This window comes from Rana temporaria, chromosome 3 (genome assembly GCF_905171775.1).
Source record: "Rana temporaria chromosome 3, aRanTem1.1, whole genome shotgun sequence".
Taxonomy (NCBI): Eukaryota; Metazoa; Chordata; class Amphibia; order Anura; family Ranidae; genus Rana; species Rana temporaria.
This window is the reverse complement of record NC_053491.1, coordinates 69,074,603-69,101,803: the sequence shown is the minus strand read 5'-3', so window position 1 is coordinate 69,101,803 and position 27,201 is coordinate 69,074,603. Positions and strand designations below refer to the sequence as shown.

Sequence of the window (27,201 nt, the reverse complement as noted above, 5' to 3'; positions counted from 1 at the left end):
TATTACCGTGCCCTTAAATAATGGGAGGCAGCATTGGGTGGATTACCTTTTCCAATCTAGTCAACTAACCCATGGAATCCCTATTGGCAGAGTACAATGTTCCCCTATCCGCCTCCTACACATATGTAAATATAGATACTTTAGCTTCTTATACAAGCACCCCCCTCCTTGCAGGATCAAACCTGAAAACATTTGGTATTTCCCATCCTCCCGACCTCCACCCACAACGAAATCTCCCTATTTTACAACTCTTTACAAAATAGGATGACATTCTCTAGGACATACCATATGATAAAATGGTAAGAGAATATCCACACATCCTTCTAAATGTCTCACTGTGTAGCTCACTGGGAACAAACACAAAAGCTGCTTAACTATTGGTACCTGACACCATATCAATTATCAACATTTTCCAAATCCCACTCTCCCCTTTGCTGGAGGGGGGCAGGAAAAGTGGGTAAATGTATTCACATATTCGAACCTATAAAAGTCTTACCAGCTTTTGGAGAAAATGTTTCACTATCCCTTCAGTGTCCACAGACGTACTGACCAAACCTGACCCTGATCTCGTCATTCTACACTTGGGTATAGATAACTTTCATCACAATATCGGAACAGTCGCCTGAAAATGGTATTTACTCCAGAAATAAAACCTTAATTCTACTCCTTTGGAAAACTCTGGTTCAACCACAACTTGAGTATGCCATCCAGTTCTGGTCACCAATTGTCAGGAAGGATGTCTTTGAAGTGGAGAGACTCCAGGGAAAGGGAACAAAGCTAATAGGGCCCAGAGAACCTCAGTTATGAGAATCAACTGCAAACAATAAACTTATTCTCCCTGGAGAAAAGGTACTTGAGAGGGGATATGATTGCAACTTACAAATCTTTAAATTGTGACTATTTAATCTAAGGTCTCTAAAGAAGACATACATCCACACAATGAGAATGAATCAGAAGCAATAACACCTTAAACTGCCCAAGGGTTTTTTTAATGTTAGAGTGGTAAGGATGTGAAACTCCATTTTCACAGTTGGTGGTATCAGCAGGGAGTGTCAACAATCCCAACAAATGTGTTTCTTAGCAAATACAATGTACACGGATATGGAAAGTAGTTGTGACATGAACGCACGTGTCAAATTGGATGGACCAGTGTCTGAACATTCAAACTTTATGAAATATGAAACTACGTATATAATGGGAAAAGTGTTGTTGTTTCTTCAGATAATTAAACTAGGGATGTCTTCTCAACAAGAACAGTTAGCAAAAGAAATGACATTGGTTCCAACCTTCCTTTATCTACTAAAGAAGAGGAGTTTTTTTTGTGCTACTGCATCCCTTTTAGATAGAATTGAACTCACTTCTTGGCCTGCAGACAATGTTGTCACTAGTACAGAAAGTGAGGGAAACTTCCCTCAATGGGAAGAGCAGCATAGCAAGTCGATTGCCCCAGACAATTATGCTAAGTAGGTAGGCCTGCCATAATCTCACCATCAGTTCCAGTCTTGTAATAAGACTAAAACTGATAAAAAAAACAAAGAAAAACAGCGATCCAGCCACCAAATTTAGCATAAGATCACATTTCTGGGAACATTTGAACAGTGTATTGCATGTTCTTTGTTCCTTGTTGGTTATGAAGAAGCAACATTTAAAAGTTTCGGAAGTTAGAGAAACATGAGTTGTTTGCAGATCGAACTGGAAAAGCAATTGTGTGGCAGTTATAGATGCTAGAATTTTGGTGGAGATACCTGTTAGGTAGATTGCTACATAAGTGGTGACTACATAATGAGAAGACCTTGACTTTCTAGTATTCTAATTGCAAAAATACTGTAAATAGCCCATTGATTGTCTAGTATTCTGTCTGCAACAACTGAATAGATCTAAGTGTAAAGGCAAAGAGTCTGCATTCACTGCACACAAGGTATGAGCTTCTTCTGTATACACTGGTCTTTTTTTTTAAGTTTGTACTGTATGCCAGCTCTTTGCTTGTTATTAATGCAGCTCATATACTTACGTCATAGCTTGATAAATAGACTCTATTCCATAGCGCATTGCAAATTCATCCACTATTTCTTGTGCAGAGTCATCAAAGTAAACCTTCCAGGCTTCATCTCCTTTTACTTCAGGGATCTTGACAATACCATTATTCTGAACTTCTGTCAAGTAGTGGAATAAGTTCTGTAGATAGAGTATGTTGTATATTGTTATGAACACATAGACTCAGGATAGTGCCAACTTGGTACATGATATGTCTGAAACATTTAATTTCACTGCACAGAGCCAAAGTAAATAGAGAGGGATATGCTACCTGAGCAAAAACATAATTTACTGCATCAATAGAAAAGCTGCATGCACCTAGATAAATGTGATACGTTCTATGGAATGTGATACTTTAGAAGAAAACTGCTGTCTCACAGGTTCAAAGATAAAACTCTATTAGTCAACCTGCTGGGACCAGACAGTCTTACTGTAGTTATCTTAATCAAATCTTGCATTTCTCTGAATCAGAAATGAAATAAAGTGTTTGTAAAGCCTGGGTTTTCATTTTATTTAAAGAACATACATGTTTATACTTACCTACATTGTGCAAGGGCTTTGCACAGAACGGCCCACACCTTCTCTTCTGGGGTCCCCAACCGGTGCTCCAGGTGCCTCATCTTCCTTGTGTGGTCCCAAAGAAAGCCTCTTGCTGCGAAGGCACACCTGTGGGCTCGATCCCGAGCTGGGCTATGTGTGTTAATTTACACACACAGCATGGCTCGGCCTCTCCCCTAGCTCCCTCCTCAGAGGATTTGATTGGCTCTTGCTGTTGCCTCTGAATCTCTGTGAGGAGAGGAAGAGAGAGGAGGGAAGACTGCAGCCAGGCACAGTGCTGGATCGTTGACAGGCCCGGGTAAGTGTTTAAAGGGGGAGGGGACGGAAATAGTTATTGGGGTATTTTTTACCCTAATTCGGGGACTGCATCATGGTAAAAAAAACACCAAGGTTTTAGAACCACTTTAAAAGAGGAAAAATCGATTTTTTTATATAACTCTACACATAAAAAAACAAAAATGTTCTGAAGCTTAATGCATCTCCAATTAAATCTTATTCAACAGTTTAGCATAGCCAAACTAATTAATAATATTTTTTCATTGTTTGATACATTTTCTACCCATTAAATAACTAATATTTTTCTTGTATCGCAAAAAATATTTTTGTGCAAACCCTGTGATGATAATACTTAAAGAATAACTCCACTTTTGTTAAAAAACAAAACAAAAAAACAATTCCCTTTGGTGATCAATGTACATTGCAGGGATTTTAACAGACTTTGTAGCAAATTCCTACCTTTTGTTGTTCTGACATGTGTTCTGTGTCTGTTTCTATATATCCTTGGGATACTGATTCTGAATAGGAAGCACTATTTCATTATGATTAACTCTCAGGGGGAATTTACTAAAACTTGAGCACTCAGAATCAGGTGCAGCTTTACATGGTAGCCAATCAGCTTCTAATTTCAGCTTGTTTAATTAAACTTTGACAATAAAATCTGGAAGCTGATTGTTTTTTTTGGGCAAGCTCACCAGACATTGCTCCAATTTTTATAAATCCACCCTCAGTGTTCTAATGAGAAATGCTGCAAGGTCTGCATCCCTTTCAAAGTATTTAACCCCTGTGCAGTATCTCACCAAAACTCAAATTCTAATTGCGATTTGCAGGTATCTAAAATTGCGTGTATTTAAAATTGAAATTATACTTAGTGCAGAATTCTGAGCCAATCATACAATCAGGAAATTACATTTCTGGGGGTGTTCTATAATTTGCCTCCAGGTTGACATTCTGAACTGAATTTTATAGAAAATTACAACAACTTCAATATGAAACGGAAATTTTTTTTTTTTTTTTTTTAAACATTTAGCTTCAACTTGGCTTGTATAGCAATTGCATATACAGTGTTATTTTTTCCCCCACACAAGTGGAGTTAACCTTTAAATTATCAGCAAGAACAGGTATAACAAAATGTAAAGTACTCTGGGGCTCATGGTAAAGAACAGATAGAAAAATAAACATAAACTGCTACCAGTGATGTTGTAATATTTTAATGTACCATAAGAATGTAAAAACTATAATCTTGCATATCGTTCCTTGTCTTTCTCATTACCAATCACACCAAGACTTTGACTTGCATCACTAAATAGGAGGAAGACCAGTCTGTTATGTTAGGTGAAAAGGGCCAAAATATACCAAATTTCTTTCTAATTGGTTTCTGGTTCCAGCTAAATTCTTCTGTTATGTCCCAAAATTACGAACCTTCTTGCTTCTGTGAATGTAGATACATAGTAGGTGGGGTTGAAAAAAGACAAATGTCCATCAAGTCCAACCTATGTGTGATTACATGTCAGTATTACATTGTATATCCCTGTATGTTGTGGTGGTTCAGGTGCTTATCTAATAGTTTCTTGAAACTATTGATACCCCCCCGCTGAGACCACGGCATGTGGAAGGGAATTCCACATCCTTGTCGCTCTTACAGTAAAGAACCCTCTACGTAGTTTAAGGTTAAACCTCTTTTCTTCTAATTTTAATGAGTGGCCACGTGTCTTGTTAAGCTCCCTTCCACAAAAAAGTTTTATTCCTATTGTGGGGTCACCAGTATGGTATTTGTAAATTGAAATCGTATCCCCTCTCAAGCATCTCTTATCCAGAGAGAATAAGTTCAGTTCTTGCAACCTTTCTTCATAACTAATATCCTTCAGACACTTTATTAGCTTCTTTGTACTCCCTCCATTTCCAGTACATCCTTCCTGAGGACTGGTGCCCAGAACTGGACAGCATATGCTAGGTGTGGCCGGACCAGAGTCTTGTAGAAGAGAATTATTGTTTTATCTCTGGAGTTAATCCCCTTTTTAATAGATTGCATTCATATTTTTGCCTCCAGGTCGTTTATGTAGTGAAATTGATTCATACATACAAACCATTTATGGGGGTCCTATCAGACTTATATTAGATGATCTACGTATTATTAGGACATTTATTTGGTTATGTTCAGCATGCAGTGTTCACATATTACACAGTACTATACAGAGTACATAAATCCAGTCATATTGTTTTGATATATTATTAAAAAAAAATCATCAGAGCTTAACAAACACACAGTTTATTATAACTGCACCTGAACAGACTGCCAGAAAACTATGACAAACATATGGCCTCAATTTTATGCAACAGAAACCACAGTTGGACCGAACAATGTTTAATGAAAATCCATTAGTAACATAATGAATGTGGTTTCACAATAGATGATTAGGGTACCTTTAATGGAATGTTATTGGTGCCAATTAACTTGTCTGCCACCACATATACATCTTAACCCCCCTGGCGGTGTTCCCGAGTCTGACTCGGGGTGAGATTTTTTGGCTATGATCGGTAACCCCGAGTCAGACTCGGGCTCGCCTCACTGAATCCACAGGCTTGGTTTACTTACCTTGTCCCTTGATCCAGCGATGCCACCCCGCTGTGTGAGCGAGCGGGACCTCGCTCGATTCACACAGTGTCCTCCTGTGCTGCCGATCTCCGTTCCCTGCGACGTTACGACGCACAGGAGCGGAGAACGACGCCAAATTCAAAAAGATAAACAAACACAATACATACAGTATACTGTAATCTTATAGATTACAGTACTGTATGTAAAAAATACACACCCCCCTTGTCCCTAGTGGTCTGCCCAGTGTCCTACATGTACTTTTATATAATAAAAACTGTTCATTCTGCCTGCAAACTGTAGATTGTCCATAGCAACCAAAAGTGTCCCTTTATGTCAAAAGTGATTTTAGAGAAGGTAGAAAACAGCGATAATAAATTATAATCACTTGCAGAATTGTGCGATAGCGATTTGTGGGGAAATTCGTCCTAAAAAAATAAAATTAATGACAGCGACAATTCTGAAACTGAGCAAATTTCAGTGATTTTGAGTTGATTACATTATTGAATCATTTTTATTATAATTATATTATTATTTGTTATAATTATTTATAATTATTTATTATATTATAATTTATAATTTTGTTTTTAAAAAAATTTCATACCCGGGATGCCTACTAGACTCTTGTTTAATCAGATTTAAGTGTGTTATTCCTAGGAATTACAGGCCTACAGTACAAATCACCAAATTTCCTTGCAAATAATGGTACCGCTTTCAGCACCTTTTTTCTGAAAGAATCATACCGCCAGGGAGGTTAAAGCAGTTTTAACCCTAAAAGGAAAAACAAAGCTTCTGTTTCTTTAAGGCATGATCTATAGCACAGTACTTGTGCCATGTATGTTGTCCCTTTCTATTTTGAAAAATACCTGGTTGATTCTTCCTGTTCCTGTATCCCCTTTATTGTGCAGACCACGATAATCATGGCTGCTGATCCATGATACTGTGGTCAGTTTTGGTGCCTCCATCATCCTGCTCTCTGCTATGAGTCTCCCCCTCCCTCCTTGCCTGTCAGTTCTGAAGCTTATGCATGAGAGTCGATCTCCTCTCTGCCCCTCCCCTTCTGCTGCTCTTCCCTGTGGCTTGAAAATAACATATATAAATAACTGCCACCCCCTCTGTTTTATCAAGATATAAAGTGCAGTGTGTCAGCTTTTTAAGAATTCTAATCCTAAATACCTTTTCTCACAGCACCAATGTGTGGTCACAACATGACCTTCCTCTGCTGGCCAGCTGACATCAGAAGGGTATACTTGCTTTACTAAAATTCGGTGCATGCATAATCCAGCACAAAGGAATTACTATGTTGTCATGAATGATATGAAAGTTGGATCAAATATGATTTCTTATACTTCTTATATTTCTTATTAACCAACGTGTCTCTGTACAGTTGCCTTTTCTGGTCTCTGTACTGAAATGCTGCTCAATGTAGTTATGCTCCATCGTCCTAATTCACTGCACACAACTTGTAAAAGGTTTGGAACATTCCTCATTTGTATGAAAATGGAGCAAATGCCAGATGAGGTGACTGATATTATAATACTATTACACTTGTCTAAACCCATTACCGCAGAAGAATTGACAGCTGCAATAGCTGACACCCAGCCAGGTAAATCCCCCGGTCCAGACAGGTTCACCCTCCCCTATTACAAAATGTACCAGGACACTTTGACACCATCCTTTCTCGCGGCCTTTAATGCGGCAATCGACGGACACAACCTCCCAGCGGACATGCTGCGCACTTCAATATCAGTGATCCCCAAGCCGGGAAAAGACCCACTATTATGTGCCAGTTACAGGCCAATTTCACTTTTAAATTGTGATATGAAGCTATTCACTAAAATCCTTGCCTCTAGGATGAACACGTTGCTTCCACGTCTAATTGGACTGGACCAAGTTGGCTTTATTCAGTCCCGAGAGGCCAGGGACAACACTATATGGACACTGAACATTATAGATAAAGCAAAGCGCTCTGGATTACCCCTGTTGCTCCTGTCCACGGATGTCGAGAAGGCTTTTGACAGGCTGGACTGGTCTTTTCTCCGGGAGACGCTTAAATTTGTGGGTATGCCAGATTCCATTCTGTCATGGATATTGGCCATCTACGATAATACTTCAGCGACCGTGCGGGTGAATGGCTATGATTCCAGTCCTTTTCACATCTAGAACGGCACCAGACAGGGTTGTCCCCTCTTCCCACTGTTGTTCGTCCTTTCCCTGGAACCTTTCCTGCGCCACATCAGAGGCAATCAGTCTATCAGAGGTATCCAGTCTGGCCAATGTCACCACAAGGTTGCAGCCTATGCTGATGACCTCTTATTTTACATTACCGAACCCCTCACCCCTTTACCCTCTTTGCTGCAGGAGCTGAAGCGTTACGGCACCCTGTCTAATTTTAAGGTAAACCTGCAGAAATCTGAGGCCTTAAGTGTTTGCTTGCCAGACTCTACCATCTCTAACCTCTGCCCTTTTTTCCCGTTCAGATGGGCTGCTCGATCAATCCAATACTTGGGAACGAAAATCTCTGCTAATTTACAAGACATCTTTGCCCTCAACTTCCAGCCCCTTTTATCTACTCTTGAGGCCGATCTTGGGAGATGGAACTCCCTGGCGCTCTCCTGGTTCGGCCGTTGCAACGTCTTAAAAATTAATGCAATGCCCAGACTCCTGTACTTATTGCAGGCATTGCCCGTCAAGATCCCTCAGATGTTTTTCCACGTCGTATGCTCCACATTCATCAGATTCGTCTGGCGTGGCAAACATCCGCGTCTTGGCAGAGCACTCCTAACACGTCCAAAGACCAGGGGCGGTCTCGGATTTCCAGACCTGGCCATGTACTATACGGCGGCTCACATGACCATGTCGTGCACTGGTGCCGCCACAGCGACTTAAAGCTCTGGGTGTTGCTGGAGAGGGACGCGGCCGGGGCGCCCCTTGCAGGACTTCCGTGGGCAGGGACTACTCCTGCCACACATCTTACTACTCATCCACTGATTGGGCCCACTCTCATGGAACTGAAAAGGTTCTTTTGCTTAGCCTCGCTGAAAAACTTCCCATCCCCGCTAATGCCAATCATCGGTCACCCGGACTTTGTACCTGGCCTTACCGATCCGTCTTTTTACGCACAAGCCCTGCAGGGACTTTTGAGGGCTTCCTCTTTCCTGCGTTCCACCGGTTGGCTCACTACAGAGAATTTGTTCTCAGGCCGGGCCCCACTTTCACTTGACCTCTGGAGGGTCAACCAGCTTTCTCACTTTCTCGGTTTGCTGCCCAAGTCAGCCCACTTCCTCAGAGAGCTTCACCCTTTTGAGGAACTCTGTATGGGCGAGGGTCCGATCCGGAGGTCCTTATCCACCTCCTACAAATCCTTGCTAGATCTCCACGCCACTGAAGACCCACCATTCTTGGCTAAATGGGAAAGGAATTTGCACGTCACCTTCACGGAACCCCCAAAAGACCGCATCCTCTTTTTCGCGCAGAAATCTTAACTTTGCAGCAAATACCAAGAGACCACATATAAAATAGTGACACGATGGTACAGGACTCCTTCGGTTCTGGCTAAGATATTTCCTCTACAACCTGACCAATGCTGGCGTTGCGGCCCACACGCAGGCATGCTCCAAACTTTCTGGCAACCGGTTCTTAAGCTCATACAGAAACTCACGGATGTCCCCCTCCAGGATAACCTGGCTGCAGTTCTTCTTAACCTTACCCCTCTATCACGGAAAAGTTACCATAAATCCCTCCTCAAGCATCTCCTTAATGCTGCCCGGGCCAGCATTCCACCCCTCTGGAAGCAACAGTCAGCTTCCACGGTGGCCCACTGGTTCGCAAGAGTGAGGGACATTGAACAAATGGAAGATCTGACCTCTGCGCTGCGAGACAAATCTGAGGAACATAGGGCTAGATGGTTTCCCCCCCATCAACACAGACAGTGTTGATGTGGGAATCCCTCCTGCTGAGCCATTGTATTTTCCTGGCAGGAGGGCAGGGAAGCCGTTCCCGCCGGGAGAAGACAGTGACTATTGCTAGTGGCTAAAGCAGCCGTTCGTGATAATCATAGGAAAAACCTGGCATGCTGGTTGTACCCAAGTTGATTGATTGATCAACTTGGTACATTCAGCCTGCTCATACATGGGTCAAACCTTGGCCTTAGCCTAGAGGTGTAGGGATAGGTTGTACAATTTACTGTATTTAGACCTGTACTCTTCTACCCAAAGCCTTGAACTACTTGCAGTCCCTTGGCATCATCACATAGGGGTTGATTTACTAAAACTGAACAGTGCAAAATCTGGTACAGCTGTGAATAGTAGTCATCCAGCTCCTAACTGAAGGCAATTTGTTTGTATAGAGTGGAGAGGGATTAGAACCCTTGTCAGTTTTTATCTTTTTCTGTGCCACCATTAGGAAGATTCACCCTCTCAATTTCTCCTGTTTATCATTGTCATTGAAAGTGAAAGTAAAATAAAATGCAAAATGTAAGAGAGGGAAAACCTTCCAATGGGGACGCTAGTTCTGGTGACCTGGTATCAACAAGGAATTCTCTTAATTTGCAGGGATTTTCTCTCACTTCCTGTTTTGGTTCTGGGACAAGAAGTGAAGGGAAATCTCCCCAATGGGTTACAGATGACAAAAAAAAAATGACATGGGTTATGACCCTTACTTACTCTACAGTAAGTTTGTCTATAGTTCTACTTTAAATTGATATTAAAGTCTTTTTTTGTTTTTGTTTAAATGCATTAAGATAAAAAACGTCCTGCCTTAACCCACTTGGCGGTATTCCCGAGTCTGGCTCGGGGTAAGATTTCAATACCAAAAGTGGTTTCCCCGAGCCAGACTCGGGGCTGCCTTGCAGCATCCACAGGCACAAGTTACTTACCTTGTCCCTGGATCCTGCGATGCATCCCATCCCAGCTGTGTGAGCGAGCAGCATTCCCGCTCGATTCACAGAGTGTTCCCGTGTGCCGCCGATCTCTGTTCCCTGCGACGTTATGACGCACGGGGGCGGAGAACGGCGCCAAATTTGAAAAAGGAAATAAACACATTACATACAATATACTGTAATCTTATAGATTACAGTACTGTATGTAAAAAACACACACACCCTTTGTCCCTAGTGGTCTGCCCAATGTTCTGCATGCAGGTTTATATAATAAAAACTGTTCTTTCTGCCTGCAAACTGTAGATTGTCCATAGCAACGAAAAGTGTCCCTTTATGTCAAAAGTGGTTTTAGAGCAGCTAGAAAACAGCGATAATAAATTAGAATTACTTGCAGAATTGTGCGATAGCGATTTGTGGGGAAATTCGTCATAAAAAAATAAAAGTAATGACAGCGACAATTCTGCAACTGAGCAAATTTCAGTGTTTTTGATTTGATTACATTATTGAATAATTTTTATTACAATTACATTATTATTTGTTATAATTATTTATAGTTATTTATTATATTATAATTTATGATTTTGTTTTTCAAACTTTATCATACCGTGGATGTCTACTAGACTCTTGTTTGGACAGATTTAAGTGAGTTATTACTAAGAATTGCAGGCCTACAATATAAAACGCCAAATTTCCAAGCAAAAAATTGTACCGCCTTTGGTACAAAATTCCAGACATAATCATACCGCCAGGGAGGTTAATAACCACTTTAAGCTTTCACCAAAAAAAAATTAAAGCCGATTGGTTTCTGAGCACCAGATTTTGCACTCTCCTGTTTTATTAAATAAACCCCATATTGTATGTGGAAGAGGCAAGTATGTCACCAAGGCTTAAAGTACCTTAAGCCTCGTACACACACTCGGTTTTCTGCCGAGAAAACTGAGCGTGTGTACGAGTCTTTCGGGTTTCTCGTCGGGAAATCTAGCCAGAATCTCGATGAGAAAAATAGAGATCCTGCTCTCTATTTTCTCGTCGGGATTCTTGTCGGCCTGTTTTCCGACGAGAAACCTGAGCATCTGTATACTTACCTGTTGCCGTGGAAACTTGTGCTCAAAATGACTTTGACGCATTCGCGGTAGCTTCCAGATCATAGGTATGGTGAAGCAAAATCTCTAGACTAAATGGGCATTTAACCTTGACAGTGAATTTTGTCTAATTCCTGAAGTAAAATTGTTGTACTATATACGCAACATGCGCTGTGTGGATTGGTCAGATGCAGGATGGATCTATTTGAAATAGATTTATCATCTGTCCCAGTACTATACATGGTCGTCTACTTCAAATATTTTATTAAACCACTGATTGAGGATTAGCTGCTTACATTAATCCACCATTCTACATCAGCACGTCTGGTACATACCAGAGATGCCAAGGAGGGTTTGAAACTTACCTCGTGCAAACATGTGTACTGTATATGGTATGGAGGCACATTCTCTTCTCCCTTGATTTCAACATGGATCTTCAATCTGATTGCGCCTGACACTGCAGATTTATCTGTCCTTTTCTCTAAAAACAAAAAAATAATAAAAAAATGTTAAGAAAAAATTATTTTTTACCTATCATCAGCAATTTTCACAGATATTCAGGGTTTTCTAAAATTCTATTCAACATCATTCATTTATTTATGACAAAAACAGAAATTTCCAAAGATCAATATAGGGCATATTTATGAAGCAGTCAATCTGATATTCATCAAACATTCATGGCAGATAAATCTTCTAGGCGCAATATATATATATATATATATATATATATATATATATATATATATATATATATATATATATATATATATATATATATATACCAGTATATGGCTTTCCTACTCCTTCTGTATTAAGCTGTATTGTAATTGTACTGTCCCCCTTTACATTGTAATGCACTGCATAAACTGTGGGAGCTATATAAATCCTGTAAAATAATAATTTGTGTATATATACTGCACATACAGTAGATATATATACTATTAGCTAGATTCAGGTACAGTTACGACGGTGTATTAGTAGATACGCCGTCGTAAGTCCGAATCCGCGCCGTTGTATATTTAAGCGTATGCTCAAACTGAGATACGCTTAAATGTTGCTAAGATACGACCGGTGTAAGTCTCCTACGCCGTCGTATCTTAGCTGCATATTTACGCTGGCCGCTAGGGGCGTGTACGCTGATTTACGCCTAGAATATGTAAATCAGCAAGATACGCCTATTGACGAATGTACGCACGTCCGTCGCAGTAAAGATACGCCATTTACGTAAGGCGTTTTCAGGCGTAAAGATAAACCACCAAAAAGATGGCAGCCAATGTTAAGTATGGACGTCGGACAGCCGTCGAATTTCACGTCGTTTGCGTAAGCCGATTCAGAATGGGGCTGGGCGGAGGTTACGTTCACGTCGAAAGCAAGGAGTATTTGCGACGTGATACTGAGCATGCACGCGTATGCGCCGTAAGATCGGCGCTTCGTTTACATGTGTGGTAATGAATCGTGAATTCATTATCATACAACACGCCCCCTACCTGCCTATTTTGAATAAGGCGGGGTTACGCTGGGCCATTTGCGCTACGCCGACGTAACTTAGGAGGCAAGTGCTTTGTGAATACAGTACTTGCCTCACTATGTTACGTCGGCGTAGTGCAAATGGGATGCGCTACGCCGACCTAAAGATAGGCGGCTGTACGTGAATCTAGCTGTATATGTTTATACACTCACATACTATTTTCTGTATGTACATATATACACAGGCAAAGAAAAAAAAATTCTTATTGAAGAACAGAATTGTAAAAGTGCAGGGTGAGAGACCTGTACCTGTTGTACCTTTGGGCAAAGAATGCATTTTATACAGCAAACAATCTGATTGCCATTTCACATCTAATATATGGCAAAGGCAGCCAGACTGATCACTACTTTATAAATATTCAGCCTATTCCCATGAACTGTGAAAGTACTAAAGGATTTTTTTTAACATCTATCAAACATTTGCATATTAAACATTTGCTTGTAACTGGTGTTAAACAATGAATGAATGAATACCACAAAACCATTGAATGTAATTTATAAATGCATGTTTACTCTGTATGAGTCCTGGTAAAAATAAAAGCAATATAAAACATGAAAAAGGCAATTACCGTAAAGCATTTATTTTTATTTTTACTGGGCTCTTTTAAATACCAAATGTAATGTATTGAGTTGATTAACTTTTTCAGTGACCTTTTCATACCATTTGCCTACAGATACAGTGACCAATGGCCTTCTATTTTATTTAATACTACAATAAATGTTGAGCCTTCTCGCAATACCACAAGTAACAACAAACAATTGATAAATACGTTATAAAGTTTGAAGATTTAAAAAAAAAAATAACACGCTGTACTAATATCTCAGAAATAACAGATTTAGGTTCTTTTAGTTGAACAGTGCACATTTCAGAGAATATATGCAAACTGTAGTAACCTATACCCAATTAGAATATTATTCTAAACCTTTTAAAACCTTTAAAATTCTATTGCTTAGAAGTATTATGGAAATAAAATATCATGGTGAGAAAAGAGAAATGTTGATTTATCCTATAAATATATTGAGAGGCCTTTAGTGTCACCACCCTCCCATCCACTCAATATAATTTTCCCAGGAGCATTTACACGGTCTGCATCACCCATACTTACACCTGTCCATTTTATATTTCACACACATCTCTCACACATCTGCTCTCTTTTAAATTACAGTTTTTCAAAGGTTTACTCCCCATAGAATAATAACAGTGAAATCACCTGGAATAGTATAAAGTTCACCCAACTATATCTACAATTGGGGTGGTAGGGATCCCATAATAAGAATATTAGAACTGACTAACTCATTACATAAAGCCCAACTCTACCTTTATGTTTTTCTATATATTGTAACGATTTTACAGTAAAAAATGTACTGGTTAAAATGCACTGCTTTCATTCATCTTTAGTACGGCTCTTTGCATCCTCTTCTATCAGTAGTCACAACCCCATTCTGGATTGAATGATGGCCCGTGTTTTCTGACCCCTTCCTGTGAGCTCAGTCTGTTATTGATACACTCTCAGAGCTCAGTATAATAATACAGCCTGGGATTACAGTCTACTGGTGCATAAAATCTCCCTTACATGCCATAATATTGTGACACGTGAGGGAGCCATACCACTTTTAATGATGCCCCACAGCTCAACACTAGAAAGGAAGACAAATGACAGTACTTGTCATGTCACTGCTGGGAAGATACCCAAAAAGTAAGGTACAGTATGTATTAATTTCTGAAATGTTAGGTTCAGAGAAGAGGACTGGAAGGATTTTAGGGAAGCTGGAGTTGGTCTTTAAAGCACAGAAAAAAATTATTCTGCCTGCACTGCAAATGTTAATGGCTTGTTTTGACCAGGGGAGAGGAGAAACACTTTTTTGTGCCTGATCCTCTACTCCCCCCAGGATCTGATGGTGGACTGTCCCTTGGCGTCCTTATGTCCAGCACTGTACATATGGACAAATTCACCATATGGACAACAGACCTGGTGCTGGCCCACAGAGTCAATAAAAACATATGGGGAATCAGCAATAGGATTGGGAAATAAAATAATACGTGGCATTAAAAAGGCATGGGATACGTTTATGATAAGTCCATAGTGTCCATACAAAACCTTGAAGGCAGTTCAGTGTGAAGCAAGAAGCAGCTCTGGAACAACTGAAGAAGAAGCACAAGCGCCACTCTAAGTGTAGTATGTCAGGAAATGTAATACACATATGATATCTAGTACTCACAAGGGTAAACATCAACAGGAATTGTGCACAAAAAGGGAAAAAGTGTCCATGAGACTGGTCATCAAGAAGGCTGTGGTGATGTAGCACTCGAGAGGACCGCACCGGTGGGTGCCAACATTTCCTGGAGTCCTGGAACACATGGGGAGCTGAAGATGACGTCACTTCTGGGACGCAATATGGTACCTGTGTGTTCCAGGACTCCAGGAAGCATTATTACCCACCGGCATGGTCCTCCCGAGTGCTACACCACCACAGCCTACTTGATGACCAGTCCCATGGACGCTCTTGTACTTATTGTGCACAATGCCTGTTAATGCTTACCCTTGTGAGCACCAGATATCACATGTGTATTCAATTTTCTGACATACTACACTTAGAGTGGCGCTTGCGCTTCTTCTTCCGTTGCGTCCAGTGCTGGACTATGGATGCTGCTCTGGTCTTGATGGATTTAGGACACTAGACCGTGGGGGTACAAAAGCTAAAGGGCTAGTCTAGCTGCAGGGAGTAAAGGAGGATCAGGTAAATATTTTTACTTGTGTTTCCCTAAAGATATATGAGTATTTAACCCCTGTAGTATGGGCACAGCCCTACTGCAAGGGGAAATTATTAATTTGCCTTGGGCCTTAACACTAGCTCTCAAATTAAATAATCCTATACTGAGAAAAATAAGGAGGCTGCAATTGCTACCCTCCTCTTGTAAATGCTAAATTTCTGGCTTAGATACTTTGAGGCTAATGCCGCATACACACGATCTGGTGTCCGTCAAAAAAACCTTGGATGTTTTTTCTGACAGAATTCCGCTTAAGCTTGGCTTGCATACACACGGTCATACAAAAGTTCTCCGAACTTTCGACCGTCAAGAATGCGGTGACATACAACACTACGACGAGCCAAGAAAATTAAGTTCAATGCTTCCGCGTATGCGTCGAATTGTTTCCGAGCATGCGTCAGAATTTTGCACGTCGCAATTGCTACATGCGGTAGGAATTTTTTCTGTCAGAAAATTTGAGATCCAGCTCTCAATCTTTTGTTGGTGGAAATTCCGACAGCAAAAGTGCAATGGAGCACACACAGGGTTGGAATTTCCGTTTAAAAGTTCACATCAGACTTTTGCTGTCCGAATGTCCAATCGTGTGTACGGAGCATAATGCCGCTTACATGCGATCATTTTTCGGCATGAAAAAAAATATTTTTTTCCAAAACTTCATCATTAAAACGACGTTGCCCACACACGATCGTTTTTAAAAAATGCTCTAGCAAAGTGCGGTGACGTACAACATGTACAACGGCAATATAAAGAGGAGGTTCCATGCGGATGAAGCTACCCTTGGGGCTGATTTAGCTGATTTCCTGTTAGTAAAAGACGATTCGCGCTTTTCTGTCTGTTACAGCGTGATGAATGTGCTTACTCCATTACGAATGGTAGTTTTACCAGAACGAGCGCTCCCGTCTCATAACTTGCTTCTGAGCATTCACAGGTTTTTAACGTCGTTTTAGCCCACACACGATCATTTTTTTACAACTCGAAAAACAACATTGTTTAAAACGTTGTTAAAAAATGCAGCATGTTCGAAAAGAAATGTTGTCGTTTTTCAGATCCCGAAAAATAATGTGAAGCCCACACATGATCATTTTAAATGACATTTTTTTTAAAACGTTGTTTTTTTCATGCCGAAAAATGATCATGTGTACGCGGCATTAGACTTTGGACAAACCTGCAGATCAGAAAAAATGTCAATGTAAAGTCAGAAGTCAGAAGTCAGAATCTGTATATTTTCAAGTATTCAAACCATCAAATCACTATCCAAAAAATAATAATATTTTCAGGGGAGGTGAGCAGAGGCAGTCTCCATTCTCATTAAAAGTTTCCTATATGCTACTCATTAAAACTTTCAACTCTGCTCCAAATATTTAATTAAATATTATAATTTATGTGTCAACTAATTTTAATTAAAAATAAAATGCAAATACAAGTAAACACAATGTATCAAAATTAAAACAGCACCAATCCTGTCCATCCAGTTTAGTGTCAACTATACAAGATTAGGGAAAACCTGTAAATAATGAAACTTGAGGACGAGCAGTGTCAACTTCAAATCAGTCACAGACTTAAAATACACTTGTCTCCTAAAGCATAAGATTATGTAAATGAAGCAACTTTGTCTCAAATCACACAATGTTCAAAGTCTGAGCAGGCAGGTAACGTACTGCAAACATGAGATGTCAGATTTGGTGTATGATGGTTAGCAAGCAATTAACTCTGAATAAGTGACAGGTCAGATACAGCGAAGGTGAAAATTAAAATATGCAGATGAGAAAAAAGACATCTCTAAAGTTTTGCATAATATTTTATTACAATATTTTCAGAGATGACTATGTGAAAGAAAGAAATTAAGCACTACGCCTACAATAAAAGTATGTGTAGAGTAAACTTGGTCTAAGTATTACTGCAGACTTTTAACAAAAACGGTTCTCGTTATTAACTATAATATGACAAATTAAACTAAACTTGGAATACCAACTAAAATAAATCGAAAACTTTAGATTGAGTTATATATCTGCTTTTCCACCAACACATGCAAAGCTTTAATTGTAAAGTCTGACTTATCACAGCCCACTGTTCACTGTCAAGTGGGTGTACCTCGCAAGTTATATAGCACTTGACTCCTATAATTTTACACCTCTGTATCTTTACAAATTGCCCACTCTTCTCCCATTTACTATAATCATCATTTCACAAAAATAAAAATGATGGTGTAAAAAGCACAGGATAAAAGCAACAAAAGTTTTTAAATGCAAAGTACAGTAGATCTAATATTTAATGTGCAATTTGAATATGCAGATTTTAAAAATATTAAAGGATAAAGCTGGCCATGGATGGGTCGAATTTTCATCCATCTATGGCCGTTCCTACCAGAGAGAAGTTGATTTAATAATTGGCTTTTTTTTTAGAGGCATCCAGCTCCCACTTCCACCCGGGGCTCTGCGGCGCTGGAAGGAAGTTCACCTCTTCCCTCCTCCCTCCCTGCAATCTACTTGGACATGTCACAGGTCCCAGAAGATTGCCCGGCCATTCTCAGCACGCAGCACGGCTCTCACATGTGCAGTGCGTGCCCGGCTGTGAACAGTTTACAATGCCAGTGTCACAGAGAGGAGAGGGAGAAGAGAGGGGCTTAGTTTGCCGGAATCACAGGTGAGTGTCCGATTATTAAAAGTCAGCAGCTACACTTTTTGTAGCTGCTGACTTTTAAATGGGTGGAAACCCGCTTTAAGTACTCCTTCTGCAAACTAATAAGTGCATTCATATTAATTAAAAAATACATTTATTATTTGCTTGCAGTGGAACCTGCAAAGTATTGAAACTACGATCAGTGGATCACGGGTGCAATGTTTTGGCTCCTTGCATACTAATCCTCCAGCTGCAGGACCCTCAATTACAGAGCGGAAAAAGGATCATGTGATCACACATGTGCTCCAGTTAGAATAATGTTTTATTCACAGATTACTGTGAACAAAGGACATGCCTGTGCAGATGAAGCCACGCACAGCCACGCTATATCCAAATAATATTAGGAACCGGCAGTGACACATACCCGGGGGGCTGCAGACTCTGCATGGTCAGAAAGGTTGATTTCTCTTTTAAAATAATGGCAATCCTCTCTCTTTCTACTTCCCCCTATCTTTTACTCCCAAATCCTTGGAACACAGATGACATATATTCATGTGAAAAATAACACCTTCTGATAAACTACCTTGAGGGTTTTTTTCCCCTATGTCACATTATCTTTTATTTATTTCTATAATACTGCTTTATTGAACACTCAAAAATCTATATGAATCTTTGCCACTTATGTGCTTATATTTCTATCTAATGAGGGAAAGAGCTGTGAACACACCGCAAAAATGTCGACACATCTGGAAGTAAAATCAAAAGAATTTATTGAAAGTCCATAAAATCAAGCGAACATGACAAACATCAATCCAAAAAAGGTGTTCACTGGATGCGTTTCACATAGACGTGCTTACTCATCACAGGTATATTTCTATAGAAATATATTTCTATCTAGTAAGATGTTTAACCACTTCAGCCACGGAAGATTTGCCTGCTCGATGACCAGGCCATTTATTGCAAATGCCACTGCGTTGCTTTAAGTGACAGTTATGCGACATGGTACCCAAACAAAATTGTTTGTGCTATAAACAAAAAAAGAATGACTATTTTGAAAAAAACACAATATTTTGTGTATTTTTCTATAATAAATATTTTTTAAAGCTAACTGTTTTCCTCAATTTAGGCCGATATGTATTTTTCTACATATTTTTGGTAATAAAAATTGCAATAAACGTATATTGATTGGTTTGCGCAAAAGTTATAGCGTCTAAAAAATTGGGGATATATTTATAGCATTTATATTATTATTTTTTTTTTACTAGTCTGTAATCTGCGATTTTCATCAGACACTTTTGGCAATTTTTTTGGACCATTGGCATTTATTCAGCGATCAGTGCTATAAAAATCCACTGATTACTGTGTAACTGGCACTGGCAGGGAAGGGGACAACACTAGGTGGCGATTGAGGGGTTAACTGTGTTCCCTAGTGTGTGTTCTAATTGTGGGGGTGGGGACTCACTACAGGAGATGACAGATCGTGGTTCCCAGCTTGTAGGAACTCACGATCTGCATCTCCTCTCCTTACAGAACAGGGATGTGTGTGTTTACACTTACACGTCCCTGTTCTGCCTTTTGTGCCCGTGATCGCTCATGGCCGGTGGTCATCACGACCACTGGTCACGAGCATCGGTACCCCCGCAGTGCAGCGGACGCGCCTGCTATCCCGCTTAAAGGGACCGACGTACAGCTACGACGGTTTGCGGGATTATGCCAACCTGCCACAGTATAATGACGGCGGCAAGTGGTTAGTATTTGTTATGATAAATAAACTAGTATCTTACCTGTAGATACAGTACTGTGCAGTGCTGGGACAAGGTCATCTAGAGCCCAGGGCGAACATGCCAATTTGCGCCCCCCCCCCACGATGTATGATTATGTGTCAGCAAAAATCCCCTCCCCAAAAAATTGAGCACTAACCTACGTGCCCCCCTAAGCATGAATCCCCCTTCCTCCCAGCACAAATTAAACCCCCTGCTGAAATCCCCCCTTCTGGCACTAATCATTGCCCCCATTTCCCCAGCTTAAATCCTCTCTCTCCCCATATGCCCCCAGCACAAATCCCCCCCCCAAAAAAGTTCCTCTCCAAGCACAAATCCTCTACGCCTCAACCCCCCCCCCCAAGCATTCCTTTCCCCCCTCCTCCTAGCACAGATACCCCCAATCATCCCTACTAGCATTAATCACCATCCCAAAAAAAAGTTCTTAGCACTGATCTTAATCCCCCTCCCCACCATATTACCTTTTCTAGCACAAATCCAATTCACCCATCTTCCATCCCAATACAAATCCCTCCAAATCACCACTCCCAGCACACCTCCGAAAATCTCCCCTTCTAGAAAAAAGTCTTACCCCCTGCCACCCCCCAAATCCCCCCACCCAAAACAAATCCTCCCTCCAATCTCTTTGTGGTGGCCCCCACCTCACATGATACCACAGTGCCTAGGGCAGCCGACCCTCCTGACCACCCCTTGTCCCAGCCCTGGTACTGTGAATATCTTCTAAACTGGTGCTGTTTAAAATATTGTTACAGAAGCTCCAGCCAGTGACATAATTGGTGCATGCACAATGCCCTCTGCATTAAGGGGAAAAACTGAGTGTGGCCTCAATGCAGAGGGTGCTGTGCTACTATTGTGACTCCCATGCACATGCATGGGACTGACATCATCCATTTAGCCCAGACATTCAAACAGTCGGAGAGCGCAAATTCAGAAGGAAGACCGGGTATAGACGGAAGATCCGGCAGCAGTAACAGCGCACCACTGAAGGGCTTAACTAACAAGGTAACTTTGTCATAATGTGCTAGTATCTATATATTCAGAATCTACATCTCATCTGTTAGTTGATGTCTGCACTGTTTACTGTACCTCTTGAAAATGGTAATTATGTTGTGAAAGATCTTTTCAGGCACTTCTTGTTATAGGATAACAACATTTCTAATGACCATTACTTACCCTCACTTTTTAAAGTGGTTGTAAATCTGACATTAAGCACTGAAACAGCATATCCTTCCATAGTGTGTATCTATTAGTTGAACTATATAGACTTGTGTCTTTTTCCAGCCAACTACGTACCTGTGTAAATGCTCTCTTGCATTGTCACCCTGCCATACATGCCCCTGGTGGAGGCCATAAAGAGTGATTAACACTTGATTTGTTGCAGTGCATTTACTGTATGCGTGTTACTTTGAGCATTATAATGTGCTGGGCAAGCCACTCATTCATGAATTAATAATAAATGGGTTGCTAATGCTCCATAATGGATCAAAAACACACATGATTCTGATCCTCACGCCCCTGGTGTTATCTCGCGGATTTATAGTCATTTTACAACTTCCTCAACTGATCTTCCCCTCTATGCTGCGCAGTGGTCGAAGGACCTTCAGGTATCGCTGGATAATGCAGACTGGGCTGACATTTGGTCCCGCACAAAATCCTCCTCCCAGAATATTGTGGCTCTGGAAGCCAATTATAAGGTCCTTATGAGGTGGTACCTGGTCCCCGCTAGGATTTCCAAATTTTTGCCATCTTATCCACCCGTCTGTTTCAGGGGTTGTGGTATGACTGTTACTCATGAGCATATATGGTGGTCCTGTCCGGTTGTGCAGCAGTTCTGGGTAACAATATTTCAAATGGCTTCCACCCTACTCAATGATAAACTTCTCCCTGACCCATCCCTGGCTCTCCTAAACCATTTACAGAAGGATTATACGAGGGCCCAAGTTAGACTTTTGTTGCAACTAACTACGGCTGCTAAACAGTCTATAGCAAGGGCTTGTAAAACCCCGAATATACATATAGCCGAAGTTAAGAACAGAGTGACCCAGGTGATGGTTCATAGCAAAATAGAGGCTACCATCTTAGACCGAATGGCTCAGCACGACAAGACTTGGTCGCCCTGGGTGGATCATTTTCTCCCCCGGGATTTTATACGACCTTGCTGGTCTCGTAAATACCACATCGACCCCCCTCTGATGCACTATACCCTTCTGGGGTCTCTGTGGCCCCGCCGACACTCCCTTTACTTTTCCTTCTCCCCCGTCCTCTTGCTCTCTCTTTCCCCTTTCTTACCCCCCATCCTTTTGAACCTGCCTTAAATGATTCCTCTTAGGCGAATCTACAGGTTATTGCCTGGAATCAGTTTACGGCCTATCTCCTTTTGATTTACAGAGTGCTTTCCTCAACGGTACATTGATATTGAATTAGGACTTCACCCTTCTCTGATGTTTACTCTATACGTTTATAGTTGCTGGACCCTTGGTCCTTTTACTTTTTATAATGTATTTGACGACCCTTTGTGTAGACATTTGCTGTTCAGACTTTGTTTGCTGTGTTATTGTCTATACGGTCATTCTTGTTCCATTTGGATTGTACCACCATGTACCCTTCACTGTGACAATTCGAAAACTGCTTGTTATTGCACTCTGTGTCATATTGCTTAATAAAAAATTTGAACAAAAACACACATGATCCTTTTTTAGCAGTGCAGCACATCACAACATATGCTATCTGCACTATGGTATGCTGCGGTGCATCCTGCATTGCACCCTATGGTACACTGCATTGGGTTGCCATTCACTAGGAATGGCACTGCACATAGAGCAGGTGCATTGCCATACATTTTAACATGATTTGCTGCAATGTACATCTGTGAATTGACCCCAAATAAACCATGCCTATACTCATCGGGCAGGCATGGTCTCTTACTGTCACTATCAGGTCGACCCTGAGCAACGACTTGCATCTCCTGCTGGAGTGCATGAAACTGAAACTTTTAGGACTTACTTTTAGATTTCAGTTAATTTAATTTGACAAAGAAAATATTTTTTTTTGGTTTAATTAAATTCTTTTTTTCTAATTGTGTTTGCTCTGTTTTTATATGCAACTTTTATTATCTACTTTTTCTCAATACTCGCACTCTAATTGTTACTCTCCCTTCATATTCCTCATATTTACCTCTCTCTTCCATGACTGCATTCGCTCTTACTCATATCATTCATTTTTGCCCCCAAGTCTCTCGATATTACTGTATGCCTACATTGTCTAATCATGCTTTCACTTCTACCCAAGCCTTCCACATGTTTATACCCACACAGAAACACAAGCGTATTCCCTCTGTTTCTCCACAAACCAGCGTTCCCCTTTCCTCCGTCCATTCATCTGTGCTCTCCCACTGTAAAATATTTCAGCACCCCCATCTACAGTATACCCCTATATACTGTGTACTATATGTCTGTCTCCCTCATTCCTCTAAATTTAGTATCCCTCATGTCTACTGAATACTGGTGTTCCCCTCAACTCCCTTCCTACACCTGTGTTTACCTGTGCTACCATTTTCTTCCTTCTCACTTCTGTGTTTCCACTTACTCCCACTCAGTTCCTGTGCACTCCCTTTCCACATCTTTGTTCCACACACTTATGGTTCCCTCCCCACATCTGAATGCCTATCCATACCGGTTTTACCTGTTTTGGTTTTCTTCTCATAATCTTTTTACTCTTTCCACACTGTGATGTTTCCCCTAACCCTGTACCCTACATTCATCCCCATTTACACCATATTTCTGCCTTCACATTCTTGTATTTTGCTGATCTATTTCTTTCACTACCTTCCCATCCCTGTGTTCCCCTTCCTATCTCTCAATACCTGTGTTTTCCTCTCTCCTTCTTCCATGTATGTGCCATCACGCCTTCCTTCCCACACCTGTGTTCTCCTTACTCTCAACCTCAACACTGTGTCCTTCTTATGCCCCATACAGACGGTCGTTTTTTGTGATGAAAAAAAATGACGTTTTTGAAAACGTCATTTAAAATGATAGTGTGTGGGGAAAATGTCGTTTTATGTCTTCAGAAAAACGACCAAAAAAAAATTCGAACATGCTCGAATTTTTTGTGTCGTTTTTCAAAATGTCATTTTTTGTGTCAATGAAAATGATAGTGTGTGGGCAAAACGACGTTTTTAAACCCGCACATGCCCAGAAGCAAGTTTTGAGACGGGAGGTAAAACTACCATTCATAATGGAGTAAGCACATTCATCACGCTTTAACAGACAAAAAAGCACGAATCATCTTTTACTAACAAGTAACCAGCTAAAAGCAGCCTCAAGGCGAATAGAACTTCCCCTTTAGAGTGCCGTCACTTTGTTCATCATTTTTCAAAACGATGGTGTGTATGCTCCATCGTTTTTGAAAATGAAGTTTCAAAAATGTCGTTTTTTTTCATCACTTCAAACTTAATTTTTTTTCATCACAAAAAACGACCGTCTGTATGGGGCATTACTCCTAACCCAATGCCTGGCCTGCATTCTCATCATTCTCAACCCATTCTTGTATCTTCCTGATCTATTTCTTTCACTGAATTCCCATGCCTGTGGTTCCCTTCCTACCTCCCCACACCTGTGTTCTCCTCAGGCCTCGTACACACGACCGAGTTTCTCGGCAAAAACCAGCAAGAAACTTGCTGGGAGATATTTTTTTGCCGAGGAAACCGGTCGTGTGTACATTTTCGTCGAGGAAACTGTGGAGAAACTCGACGAGCCAAAAAGAGAGCATGTTCTCTATTTCCTTGACGGGAATGGAGAAAATTGGCTTGTCGAGTTCCTCGACAGCCTAACAAGGAACTTGACGAGGAAAACGATGTGTTTCGCCTGTCGAGTTTCTCAGTCGTGTGTACGAGGCTTCACTCTCTCTTCCAAGCATGTTATCATGACTTCCTTCTCACACCTGTGTTCTTCTTACTCCCAAACTCAACACTGTGTTTTTCTCACTCCTAACCCAACACCTGTGTTCTTCTCACTCAACCCAAAATCTGTATTCTCCTAATTTCTCACCCAACACCTGTGTCCTCCTCGATCCCTCTTCCATGCATGTGTTATCATGACTTTCTTCTCACACCCGTGTTCTCCTTACTCACCAACTCAATGCTGTGTTCTTCTCACTCCTATGCCAATAGATGTGATCTTCTTATTCTCAACCCAAAACCAGTGTTCTCCTCACTCTTAACCCAACACATGTATTCTCCTCACTCCACACCCAAAACCTGTATTCTAATCATTTTTAACCCAACACCTGTGTCCTCCTCATTCCCAAACCAGCACCAGTATTCTCCTCACTCCTAAACCAACACCTGTGTTCTCCTCACTCCCAATCCAAAATCCGTATTCTCCTTATTTTTCACCTAACACTTTTGTCCTCCACGTTCCCAACCCAAAACTGGTATTCTCCTCACTCCTAACCCAACACCTGTGTTCTCCTGATTCCCAGCCCAACACCTGTGTTCTCTTCACTGTGTTCTTGTTCTCCTCACTCATAACACCCACACCTGTGTTGTCTGAACTTCCAATCCCTACCTATGTTCTCCTCAGTCACTTCCTACATCTTTGTTCTCCTCCCTTCCCACACCAATATTCCCCCCATGCACCTGTGTACTATGCCTGTCTTTTCCCCCAAAAATTACACCAACGTTTCCCTCACTCCTACCCCTTACCCGTGTTCTCCTCAGTCCATCCCCATGCCATTTCCTTACTCCCTCCCCACATCTGTGTTGTGTGCGGTAACTCCCCAAATCTATGTTTTCTTCACTCCCATGTATTTTTAACTCCCCCACACATGTTTGTTGTTCTCGCTCTCTCCGTGCACTCTTATTCACCTTCCTCCCTCTCCATATCTCTGTTCTATACACTCCCTTCTTACGCCTGCGCTTTCTTCACTCTTTCCTCACACCTATTTTTGCATCACTCCCAACTCCTTCCTGTGTTTGCCTCCCTCCCTCTTCACACAGCTGTGTTCTCACTTCATCCACACAACTATTTTCTTCTAACTGCTTCCTTAACGCCCTATTCTACTTCCAACCCAAATCCCTGTCCTTTTCACTCCCTTTCCATGTCGATGTTGCTTTGCTCTCTTCCCACATTTCCCCATCTTGGCCCCCTCCCTATACCTATGTTTTCTTTACTCCCATTACCCTTCATTCATGCCCCATGTATGCGTTCCCACCTGCCACCCACCATGATAAAAAATCATCCATCATGTTTAAAGCAACAACTATATAATAAATTATCATGCTAAATAAATGCTACAATTCAATATATTACCCATATTTATAATTACCTGCATATGGGTACACTGGTTGTGAGCTCAAGTCTGAAATATCCAGCACTTTGTGTCTTAAAGGAATTTTATAGTAATTAAATAAAACAAGCTATTTTAGAAATTAAATATCTTAATTTTTTAACACAATTATAATTCTTCACAACTGTTTAGAGAGTACAGAAAGCAATGTTATTTTAATGTAATGCTTTAGTAAATATTTCCATTAATTGCTGAATACATTGCAGAATTTTGATGGCATATTATATTTAATAAATATAATGTATACCAGTCATCTAGGTAATTAAGAAAGTTATATTATGCTCATTTTGTTTTTGTTTTCTAACCCTTATTCACAGTAATGAAATCTTTAAAAATAAACTTTTTTCACCTAGATATATTACACTAATTTTATTGTTGTTTTAAAAGCCATATTCATAATAATGTAATTCATAAAGAAATAAACATTTTATCTAATGGAATATTTAAATACATAACTGAAGCTCCATCGGAGGGCTACTTTGTGAATTAGTAGAATTAAACCCAAAGACACACATGTAATATATTGCAGCTTGCCAATCCTTGATTGTGGTGGCTGCATTAGTTTTCTTTTTTTTTTAAGATATTTTATTTATTTTATTCTGGCTAATAACACACTTTCTAGAGAGTGGAAGATTCCACTCTATAGAGGGACAATGGAGACCTTTTTGGACAGCAGCATTTGTCAGTCTAAATGCACCAACAGATTTAGATGGACTTGACTAACAAATTAAGGCTGA

At 40.6% G+C, this 27,201-nt stretch overlaps 1 protein-coding gene across 1 annotated transcript in view; it reads right to left on the bottom strand.

The window, feature by feature from the left end:
• Positions 1 to 27,201, bottom strand: part of UNC13C (unc-13 homolog C) — an 829,386-nt gene that overhangs the window by 426,426 nt on the left and 375,759 nt on the right. Inside the window, exons 11-12 of the mRNA XM_040342717.1 lie at positions 11,788 to 11,903; positions 2,012 to 2,175 (exon numbers count right to left, since the gene is read on the bottom strand). Coding sequence (XP_040198651.1) covers positions 2,012 to 2,175; positions 11,788 to 11,903 — 280 coding nt within the window. The remainder of the gene's footprint in view (positions 1 to 2,011; positions 2,176 to 11,787; positions 11,904 to 27,201) is intronic.